The sequence below is a fragment of the Centruroides vittatus genome, unplaced genomic scaffold (assembly GCF_030686945.1).
Source record: "Centruroides vittatus isolate TY-2023 unplaced genomic scaffold, ASM3068694v2 contig_979, whole genome shotgun sequence".
Lineage (NCBI taxonomy): Eukaryota > Metazoa > Arthropoda > Arachnida > Scorpiones > Buthidae > Centruroides > Centruroides vittatus.
In genome coordinates this window covers 2,189,503-2,201,677 of record NW_027122650.1, presented here as the reverse complement: position 1 = coordinate 2,201,677, position 12,175 = coordinate 2,189,503, and the positions used below count along the sequence as shown (strand labels likewise).

The following is a 12,175-nucleotide window of genomic DNA, read 5'->3' as shown; positions in this document are numbered from 1 at the left end:
AAGAGTTACTTAGACGAATTTCGATGCACTAAAAAATTAGTGGCACAAACATACGACGGTGCTGCCGTAACGGCCGGACAACATAATGGTGTCCGAGCTAAAATTAAAGAAATATCCAAACATGCTATTTTCGTACACTGTTATGCTCACAGATTGAACCTAGTTTTCTCTCAATCTGTTGGATATATAAAAGAATGTAAAATATTTTTTCAAACTATGACAGGATTTTCTTCATTTTTTTCTAAATCTTCTAAAAGATCTCACGCCTTAGATCTAGAAGTCAATAAGCGTTTTCCTTCAGCCACACCTATTAGATGGAATTACAATAGCAGGATTGTAAACTGCGTTATGGAGTATAAAGAAGAATTAAAACTTTTGTTGTTGAATATGGTTGAAAGTCCAGAACAATGGGATTCTGATACTACAATTGCCGCAAGAGGATTATACCATTATTTAATAGATTTTGATTTTCACTTTTTATTACTAGTTTTTCATCAAATATTTGCACATTCAGATATCCTTTTTGATATATTACAAAAAAAATTTTAATATAGCATATTGTATTACTAGAATAAATCACTTTATTGATTTTTTACGACAGAAAAGAAATGATTTTGATTTGATTTGGGACGCTTTGAAAAAAGATGAAACTTTTTTAGAAATTCAACCAAAAAGAGGAATGAGACATACTGATATTGAGTCTAAAAAGGATTTATATAGACGTCTGTTTTATGAAATAATGGATACATTGATACAAAATTGTATTGACAGATTTGCCGACATAAAATCTCTAGAATTTTTATCACTTTTAGATTTTAATAATTTTAAATATTATGAAAAACAATTTCCCGAAGAGAGTTTTAATGCTTTACGTAAATTTTATGGAGAATTTTTTAATTTATGTAAATTACGTAGTGAATTGCAATATTTATATTCGTGTCCGGACTATATTGGCAAGTCACTCTTAGACATAAAAAATATTATAATTAATGATGACCTAAACAAAGACGTACTAATAGAATTATATGGTTTAATATCATTAATTTTTACAATACCATCTACCAGTGCGTCTGTTGAGCGTAGTTTTTCAACAATGAAGCGAATTCATACATTCGCCAGGAACACTCGGTCGGAGGAAAGATTGTCGTCGCTAGCGTTGCTTTCTATAGAAAAAGAACTTTTAAATACGTTGATGGAATCAACGACGAGTGACTTTTATGATAAAGTAATTAACGACTTTGCGGGAAAACATCGCCGAATAGAGTTAATTTATAGAAAATAAAAAAAAGAAACAAGTTTTTCTATAATTGTATTATGTATGTATTATTTGTATTTTAGAATTAAAGTACATAAATTGTTTATTTTTGTCATTCGCACGTACGAATGGACCCTAGACCATCACTGACGCGCAATTAACTGATTGCCCCTGAAAGTCGGCTTCTTACAGAAACACAGCTTCCCTATCATCAAATGTCACGGCACGCCACTGTTATCGTGTAAAAGTTCCCCGTTGTTGTAAAAGTTAATGGGAGAAGGAGAGATATGTGGTCTGAAGATCACGTGTTCTATTGCGTAACCAACTCCTTGGGAGGGCTACAGGTAAAGAAGGGATATGCATTCTCGATGACAACCGAAAAACCCGGATCAAGGAGGAAAGGAGGTGGATCGCGCAAGCTCAAGGGAAGAAGAGGGACTTTTTCGGAAGAAAGAAAGGGAGTGAGGACGTGTAGACGAGAGAGTCGCGAGATTGTTTTTTTTTTGTGTCTATTATAGTGGAAGGACAGAGTAGTGATTGGAAGGACTAAAATAAACCTTAAGTTCCTTGCATTGGAGTCATGGAATGTATAATTTATTTCTGTTTCTTTTTGTTTTGTTCCTGCACGGGAATACTCTCAAGATCGGATATTTCCCCACAGTACTTATGATTCACATAATCGGGCGAGGGCGGCTAACAGCCCAAAACCGGTCCGGGATAGAATCATTGGAAGCGTTATACGTGTGTAGCTTCCACCAGCTAAACCGTGTGAGGTTGATGCTCTGTAAAGCGCATGCGCGAATGAGTATAATCTGGCTGCTTGGAAACTGACCCGGTTTTCGACAATACAGCGCTTCCATTCCGCCACTGATATTCGAATATACAATAACAATCTTATCGTTTATTTCAGATGTAGTATAGAAATTTGTAATAAGATACATAATGCAATTATAATAAAATATTAATTTTAATTAATTCAAACTGCGTTAAAATATGAAAATTTATATTTTAGAAAATACAAGGGAAGCGGCGCTTCCCTTGCTTCCAATGACGGCACGCCACTGCACGATAAGGGCCCATCCCTCCTTTATTACGTGAACCACCCAAGAGGCTGGTTACGCGCCGGTTACGCAACAGAACACGTGGTCTTCAGACCACAGTATATTTATAACTTAACCCAACCGATAGGAATTTACTGGTATGTTTTTATGATAGTTCTGTATAGTTGACAAAAGTTATAAAAAAAAATCCATTAAAATATTTGATATTTTTATTCTGCTCTCCCATCTTATATTACTTACGGATTTCAATGTTAAACCAGTGATATTACGATTTCGTATGTCCCATCTCTAAGAGTATGTAGAAAAAAACAAGTACAATTCTTGTACAATGTTAAAAAATTAACTGTTACTTCGGCAGCATCATTTACAACCAAATTTAATGAACGGGACGCACAAGGTACAAAAAGCTTCAGAATTTTTTTCTTTAAATTTACGATTTATGTATCCTTTGTCATAAAAAATTTGTCTTTCCACTTTTTTCCCACGAATAAAAATATTTAGATACAAAGTAACCGGTTTCGACTTATTTCTACTTAAGAAGTAATTAAATAATTAAAAAATTAGGGAATTGGGGACATAAATAAAATCCTGCCGAAAGAGTCAAAATTTTACTTAAACAAAAGTTTAACCGAACCAATCTTTAGCCGAGTACAGTGGGGACTGATTTCTTCGTAATATTAGATAATGAAGACAGAAATTTTTCCAGTTCAATGTTCAATGAGAGTGATTAGTTAAGTGATATAAATCTACATTATTTCATCTCGAATTTCTCTCTTTTCTATTTTTCTTTTAATTATTATAAAGACAGATCAGAGTTTAAGCTTGTATGTGTAGTACTTAACCCTCAATATACCAATATTTTTATAATGTAAGTGTGTTCCAACTCTTGAAAGAGCTTTACTCTCAGCCATATGATTGAATAATTATACTGTCCTCAGGCCACTCTGATCCGTATAATACTCAGTAAGTTGTTGATTTTTTTCGGAGTGTTTTTTTTTTATTTTGCAGAATATAAGTAGTGTTTTTGTGTTTTTATTATACAGTAATTATAGTTTATTTGTGAAAATATTTTGTTCATCACATATTTTGTTTTACCAAGTAAGTTTTTCTGATAATTTTAATTTTAGCCCTTATATCGTGGCTAGTGATTCAAAAATTTATTTTAAAAAGTTTTGGCTCAAGACCATATAATAAAAAAGAAAACATTATTAAAAGAGAAAGACCAATGCCTAAATTAAATATAAATACGTCAACAAAAAATTTCGACATTTTGACGATAAAATTTATGACGAATGGCGATTCTTTCGTAAAATTGAAGCAATTTGGAAATCAAAGAGGAATAGAATTTAACATTGGTAGACAATATAAAATAAATATTGAAAATTATAACAAGATAATTACGATCAATAGATGTATCTAAATTAATAGATGTTATATGTTTTTTCTCAAAGCAAAAATTGGCATTTAGAGGGCATAGGGAATTTATTGAATCTAATAACGGAGGTAATTATATTGAACTTTCTTATTTTTCTTATTTATTACGTACGTCAAATAATCTGTTAAAAATACATTTAAAGAAGTATACGGTTTTTACTGGCTTATCGAACAAACGAATACGAACGGGCCCTGACGCGCAATTGATTGATTGTCCCTGTAAGTCGGCTTCTTACAGAAACACAGCTTCCCTATCATCAAATGTCACGGCACGCCACTGTTGCATACCTTACTTAAACTATCTTGACAAAAACTGATATCTATCTGCCATCAAAATTACATGAACAGAGCCTTGTCCAGTACTAGGAAGAATCTGGTACTGAGTGAACTTCACCTAATATTTTTTAATGAATTATTATTTCAAAAAATTTATTTGAAAACTCAATTATGTTAGTTAAATTAATTCATAATTCAATAATTCATTGCTAACATTTTTTATTCGTAATATTTAAAATAATTAATAAATAATTGTTTTTAAATTGTTTTTAAGTATATGATGTTAATAAACATCTCAGAAATATTTTCAGTGAAAAAATAATAAAATATTTTTAGTATATACAAAAAATATATTTAATAATGACAAATATAAAATAATTATTTTTAATTTAAAAAAAAATACAGTTAAAATACTTAAATATGCTTATAAATTAATATGAGATTTTTTTAATTAATTAAATTATTTAAAGTATAAATTTGAAGTTAAAATTGGATTTATCACAAAGCAATTATACCTGCGATTTAGTTGTGCAATATCTGAATGTTTCATTCAAATATAAGACATTTCTGGATTTACACAAAATTTTAATAAAACAGCATGTTGTTGAGAATTGAAATACCATTACTTCTTACATCTGTACTATTTTTCAGATAGCCTAGAAGGAAAATAATAATATAAACTATTCAGAATATAAACTCAATGTTAAAGCAAGAATATTTAAACAAACAAATTAAATATGAATAATTATAAGAGTGCAATAAATACAATTAGCTGAATAAATTATAAGTAAATTGTATATATGTTATTGTATAATTATAAAATTAATCATGCTAATCAAAAAGTTTTGCTTTATAAATTAAAACTGGTCAGATAAACCAAGCTTTTTAAAGAACTATTTTAAGAACTTTCTATTATATTTCACAAATCCATATTATATATTATGAATGAATAAAATTTTACAACTTCAGCAACTTCTGCAGATGATATAATGTATAAAATCCAATTGAATCTAAATATAATTATTAGAATTTCAAACCAGTTCTACAATAGAGGGATGCACATTGAAAATAATAATAATTATAAACCAGCAATGAGTTGCTCAACTTTCCCAGCAACATTTAAAACTTTGGTGGCATCATCTGTTATCATACTTTGTTAAAAACTTTTAATATTTTTAATTATTATAAAATGGCAACAAGCTTAATTTTGACGGGATGGGTTTTATAAAAAATTGTAAATGCTAATGAGTAAAATTATTATTAAGTCTGACTCTACTCTGCAAAATTTCAGAAATTTTTGACAAAAAGCACAGGAGTTATTAAACTTCAAAGAGGGTGAACAAAATAATGCCCCCCACACACACACAAACAGAAATTATCCCCAAAATTTTTGCATTTCTCAATGTTTCAAGGTGTAAGAGATCATTTAAATCACTTCTTCAGCAAAATACATTACTGTAGAAAATTTTGCTATAATTGGTACTGCAATCAGTTATAGCAAAAACTTTTCAGAATAACAGTTTGATGATTTTTCTCTAAATGTAATTGTATTTTTTAAGATTTCCACATTTTACATCTTGTTATATTACTACTACTATTAGTAATTAAATGACACTAGAGTAGGGTGACAGATGTCCCCAATTTCTGGAGCCTGTCCTCGGTTTTGCCTGCTTTCAATAAGTGTTTGTAGAATCAATCTTTGAATATAACAATTTTATTAACATGCTAATATAATAACACTAATTTATAAATTAATATATTACTTAATTTAAAAAAATAACCGAAGTTCAATAAGTTTTAAACCCCATTTCCTCTGATTCTAAAATGTGTCCCAGTTGGATTCTAATTTTATGGTCAGCCTAACTAGAGGAAAGCATTAGGCACCATCTCTTGGTAAATTTAATAATTATAATTAATATTTTAATAATTAATTTGGTCTAACTGTCAATGTGACTGAACAGTAAAAGAAGTTGTGAATTTGAGTTCTGCTTTGAGCCAATTCTTTTAATAAATTATTAAAATATTAATTTAATTATAATTATTAAATTTACCAAGAGATGGCACCTAATGCCTTCCTCTAATGCCAAATTACTTTTACATCTTGTACTAATATAAGACAACTGTGACCTAATATGTTTTTTTTAGGTACATATTTGTTCAGAAAAATGTCTTTTCTGCAACAACACTGTCCTTTAAACCTCTGAAACCCAAATGCACCCTTTATTAGCTCACAAAGTAATCCATCTAAAATACTGAACACAATAAATTACAGTATTTAAATTTTGGAATATTAACAACTGCTGCACTATAGCACTCCAGAAGTGTACAATGGCTGCAAATTTAACTCAGCACTGAGATCAAAATGCGTAAAAATCGTTGTAGGTTTGGACCTGAAGGTTGAGTAATACACCTTGTTATGCAAATTTATATACTGCTCTATCTACAATAACCATTTAAATCAAAAAAGAACTTATATACTTCATAACTCAGAGTACCAAAAATTTAAATGGCATATCATATAAAATAAATAAAAGAATTTCTATATGCTTTTAAATCTGAATAACACACACGATGATGTATCCATTTCATCAAAAATTTTATATTTTATTATATATGCATATATAATATTTATCATCCGTTTTCGAATATTAGCCCATTGTGTTATAACATCACTCTAAAATTCAATTTTATGTTTAAATTGAGAAGAAATCTTACAAAATGTACAGGTACGTTCAGCTTAAAGTTCCCGGTAAATATTCCTATTTTGTTTACATGTGAGGTTATTCTAAACTGGGTTGCCAGGTGTAATGCAGAAGCAAAAAGTTGGCTCGGAAGTAGTCCGAAGTCGCCCAAAAATATTACATAAAGAGTCTTTATTAATTAAAAATTTTTTATGACAACCAAATATTCCAAGTAATAAATTTTCATAAAGAAAAAACAATTTTTAATTAATGTTAGTTAAATTATTGGTAGCATGGTTTTAAGCATTTTCAATGAAAATGTCAAAACTTCAAAATGTTATAAAAGAGTAAATCATAAAAAATGCATGTTATATATTGGCAACCAGTAAACATTAGTTAATATTTCAATTGATACTTCTAACAACATATAACTACTAGACTCCGAATAGGATAATAGTTAACGTAGGAACTAGCGCCGCCATCTGTAGTCAAAGAAACTAGGCGCCGCGGCGCCTTAGACTTTCATAGCGGTCCAAAAAGTGCATATGCCGAAAAAGGAACAGATTCAAGATGACTACTCGCTAACGATTATACGTGAGCGACTGGCGCGATTTTCAATTCGTATCGTAAAGTTCTTCACCGTTTGAGTGTGATTCTCTGATTAATCGTGATCTTGAGTGTTAGACGTAACAGCGATCTGTTTTACGTACAGTACTTATCTATTGAGTTTCGTTGGTTTTTGGAGTTTTGGCGCAAAACGTGCTCTGAGGCCGGTGGTCCCGCAGCGTTGGCGTTTTTCTGGATTCATAACCAACTCATTACTCTCAGATAGGAGCATTTTTCGGCTATCCGGTGTAGTGGTTCCTCCACGCTCGGAGATGACGACCTCTCTGCTCAGACGTCCTCAGCCGCGTCTACCGGAAACGGCGGCGGGCTCGTTCTCGGAGGAGTTTCAATTCATCTCCCCTATCACGGAACTGGAGAAACTGGACTCCATCCGTCAATCTCTTCCCTCTGACCAAATATACACGGTCTTTTGGAGGGTCAGGACCCCTCCACCGTCTACGTCCGGCGGAACTTCATAAGGCCCTCCACCCGCACTTCTCCAATCCAAACCGGATTCTGACATTCGTTACTCCCGGGCTGGATTTCTTATAGTGAAATTCCGGGACTCTCTGACGGCAGAAGAGACTCTCCGCATTACAACCATAGCCGGGATTCCGGTACGGGACCGTTTGGCGCCAGATTGCGCCCTTTCCGCTTATCTCCTGCGCGGCGTGGACATGTCCATCTCAGCTAAGGAGATACACGATATTCTCTCCGACAACATACCGGTGATCGAAATACGTCGATTCACTCGGAAGGAAGGAGACATAGTTGTCCCTAGTTCCACTGTCTACTTCTCGGTGGCTAGTGCGGCCCCTTTGGAGACTGTTATCCTCTACTACCAGAGATATCGCTGCGAACGTTACATTCCCCGCCCGCGTCAGTGTGGCCGGTGCCTTTCTTTCAGCCATACGGCACAGTCGTGTCGAGGCCGACGCAAATGTATCAAATGTGGCGCGGACCACGAATCAGCTAACTGTGATGCCGAGTATCGTGGCTGCGTTCATTGTGAGGGGACCTCAAAGCGGACTCCCTCACTGCTCGGATTACCAGAGAGAGGCTCGATTGTTAAAACAATGCATCAACCTCCGATATTCCTATCAGGACGCAAAGGGATCGCAAAGCGGCCAACCCACGTCATATGCGAAAGTGGCTTCACTACCAAAGCCGATACAAAATGAGTTGGCTTCTCGCCAGCCCCCTCGGCAGGGACAAAAGTCTACCCGCGTCCCCTCAAAGTCAACAGACGATTTCCCGACCTTGTCAAAAAGAATCTCTCAACTAGAATCCACAGTTGAGGCGTTGCGTGTGGAGATTTGTCACCTCCACGAAGTACTTCGATCTTACCCTGCAATTCCAGACCAGGAAGCCTACACATCTGAACGCGAGCCGAGCACAGACAAGTCGATGGCGGCACCATTGCCATTCAAACGGCCATCTCAACAGTCGGGATTGACTGCACAAGCCCATCATCCGAAAAAGAAAAAAGGTCCAAAACCTCGTCAAGCGGCCGCTTCGGCTACATCAGACACAGACGGTCCGCAATCTGATATAGACCTACCTTATCCCGCTGGCCCATCTAGAGCAACCACTTTGAACGATTTAGACATTACTTCCCCGGCCGAACAGGCCAAAATACATAGACATCAGTCAAAAACTCAATCAACAAACGTCTAACATGGCTAGAAGTCAGAATAACTTCCGTATAGTGCAATGGAACGCGAGAGATATACGTCCTAAACGAGATCTCCTCCTGGCGTCGCCATGGCTGCGTGAGACCGATGTATTACTTATCCAGGAAACGTGGCAGACGCCGGAGTCGACCTTCTCTCTCCCGGGGTTCTCGTTGTTCCGTCGGGATCGCCCCTCAACCCAGGGGGAAGTCTCCTGACAGCTATAGCCAATCGGTGGCAGCCCGCCACAACCCGCCCACCTCCGTCATCACAGGTATAGAGTACCTGTGAGGTTCAGGAGACCCAAGTGTTCATAACAGGGTCCCCCCTAACTTTAGTCAACGTTTATGCTCCTCATGGAGTAAATCCAGGGATTTCGCTGGATGACCTCTTACCAGTTGATCGTCACCTCTGCCTATGTGGGGATTAAAATGCACACCATCCTCATTGAGATGCCTCGTGCATCCGCCCTTACGCTTCAGGTCAGGCATTATTCGATTGGCTCTCCTCAGCGAACGTATGCTGCTGGAACACAGGGGAGCCGACCCACTTCCATCCCAACGGCTCATTGGCCATTGACATATCTTTTGGCTCCCCAGACTTACTGGGCTCAACAACAGTGGCGTGCCGTGACATTTGATGATAGGGAAGCTGTGTTTCTGTAAGAAGCCGACTTACAGGGACAATCAATTAATTGCGCGTCAGGGCCCGTTCGTATTCGTTTGTTCGATAAGCCAGTAAAAACCGTATACTTCTTTAAATGTATTTTTAACAGATTATTTGACGTACGTAATAAATAAGAAAAATAAGAAAGTTCAATATAATTACCTCCGTTATTAGATTCAATAAATTCCCTATGCCCTCTAAATGCCAATTTTTGCTTTGAGAAAAAACATATAACATCTATTAATTTAGATACATCTATTGATCGTAATTATCTTGTTATAATTTTCAATATTTATTTTATATTGTCTACCAATGTTAAATTCTATTCCTCTTTGATTTCCAAATTGCTTCAATTTTACGAAAGAATCGCCATTCGTCATAAATTTTATCGTCAAAATGTCGAAATTTTTTGTTGACGTATTTATATTTAATTTAGGCATTGGTCTTTCTCTTTTAATAATGTTTTCTTTTTATTATATGGTCTTGAGCCAAAACTTTTTAAAATAAATTTTTGAATCACTAGCCACGATATAAGGGCTAAAATTAAAATTATCAGAAAAACTTACTTGGTAAAACAAAATATGTGATGAACAAAATATTTTCACAAATAAACTATAATTACTGTATAATAAAAACACAAGAACACTACTTATATTCGGCAAAATAAAAAAAACACTCCGAAAAAAATCAACAACTTACTGAGTATTATACGGATCAGAGTGGCCAGAGGACAGTATAATTATTCAATCATATGGCTGAGAGTAAAGCTCTTTCAAGAGTTGGAACACACTTACATTATAAAAATATTGGTATATTGAGGGTTAAGTACTACACATACAAGCTTAAACTCTGATCTGTCTTTATAATAATTAAAAGAAAAATAGAAAAGAGAGGAATTCGAGATGAAATAATGTAGATTTATATCACTTAACTAATCACTCTCATTGAACATTGAACTGGAAAAATTTCTGTCTTCATTATCTAATATTACGAAGAAATCAGTCCCCACTGTACTCGGCTAAAGATTGGTTCGGTTAAACTTTTGTTTAAGTAAAATTTTGGCTCTTTCGGCAGGATTTTATTTGTCCCCAATTCCCTAATTTTTTAATTATTTAATTACTTCTTAAGTAGAAATAAGTCGAAACCGGTTACTTTGTATCTAAATAATTTTATTCGTGGGAAAAAAGTGGAAAGACAAATTTTTTATGACAAAGGATACATAAATCGTAAATTTAAAGAAAAAAATTCTGAAGCTTTTTGTACCTTGTGCGTCCCGTTCATTAAATTTGGTTGTAAATGATGCTGCCGAAGTAACAGTTAATTTTTTAACATTGTACAAGAATTGTACTTGTTTTTTTCTACATACTCTTAGAGATGGGACATACGAAATCGTAATATCACTGGTTTAACATTGAAATCCGTAAGTAATATAAGATGGGAGAGCAGAATAAAAATATCAAATATTTTAATGGATTTTTTTTTATAACTTTTGTCAACTATACAGAACTATCATAAAAACATACCAGTAAATTCCTATCGGTTGGGTTAAGTTATAAATATACTGTGGTCTGAAGACCACGTGTTCTGTTGCGTAACCGGCTCGTAACCAGCCTCTTGGGTGGTTCACGTAATAAAGGAGGGATGGGCCCTTATCGTGTAAAAGTTCCCCGTTGTTATAAAAGTTAATGGGAGAAGGAGAGATATGTGGTCTGAAGATCACGTGTTCTATTGCGTAACCAACTTTTTGGGTGGGCTACAGGTAAAGAAGGGATATGCATTCTCGATGACAACCGAAAAACCCGGATCAAGGAGGAAAGGAGGTGGATCGCGCAAGCTCAAGGGAAGAAGAGGGACTTTTTCGGAAGAAAGAAAGGGAGTGAGGACGTGTAGACGAGAGAGTCGCGAGATTGTTTTTTTTTTTTTTTTTGTGTCTATTATAGTGGAAGGACAGAGTAGTGATTGGAAGGACTAAAATAAACCTTAAGTTCCTTGCATTGGAGTCATTGAATGTATAATTTATTTCTGTTTCTTTTTGTTTTGTTCCTGCACGGGAATACTCTCAAGATCGGATACTTCCCCACAGTACTTATGATTCACATAATCGGGCGAGGGCGGCTAACAGCCCAAAACCGGTCCGGGATAGAATCATTGGAAGCGTTATACGTGTGTAGCTTCCACCAGCTAAACCGTGTGAGGTTGATGCTCTGTAAAGCGCATGCGCGAATGAGTATAATCTGGCTGCTTGGAAACTGACCCGGTTTTCGACAATACAGCGCTTCCATTCCGCCACTGATATTCGAATATACAATAACAATCTTATCGTTTATTTCAGATGTAGTATAGAAATTTGTAATAAGATACATAATGCAATTATAATAAAATATTAATTTTAATTAATTCAAACTGCGTTAAAATATGAACATTTATATTTTAGAAAATACAAGGGAAGCGGCGCTTCCATTGCTTCCAATGACGGCACGCCACTGGTGTCTCGGGGAGAAGTTAGAACGGAAGTGGAGAGAG

The 12,175-nt window shown here is 34.8% G+C and overlaps 1 protein-coding gene across 1 annotated transcript in view; it reads right to left on the bottom strand.

Moving 5' to 3' along the window:
• LOC136985788 (histidine--tRNA ligase, cytoplasmic-like) overlaps positions 1-6,808 on the bottom strand; it is a 41,642-nt gene extending 34,834 nt beyond the window's left edge. Inside the window, exons 1-2 of the mRNA XM_067283144.1 lie at positions 6,742-6,808; positions 4,542-4,682 (exon numbers count right to left, since the gene is read on the bottom strand). Of these exons, the coding sequence (XP_067139245.1) occupies positions 4,542-4,649 (108 nt within the window). The 5' untranslated portion in view covers positions 4,650-4,682; positions 6,742-6,808. The remainder of the gene's footprint in view (positions 1-4,541; positions 4,683-6,741) is intronic.
• Between the last annotated feature and the right edge of the window lie 5,367 nt (positions 6,809-12,175).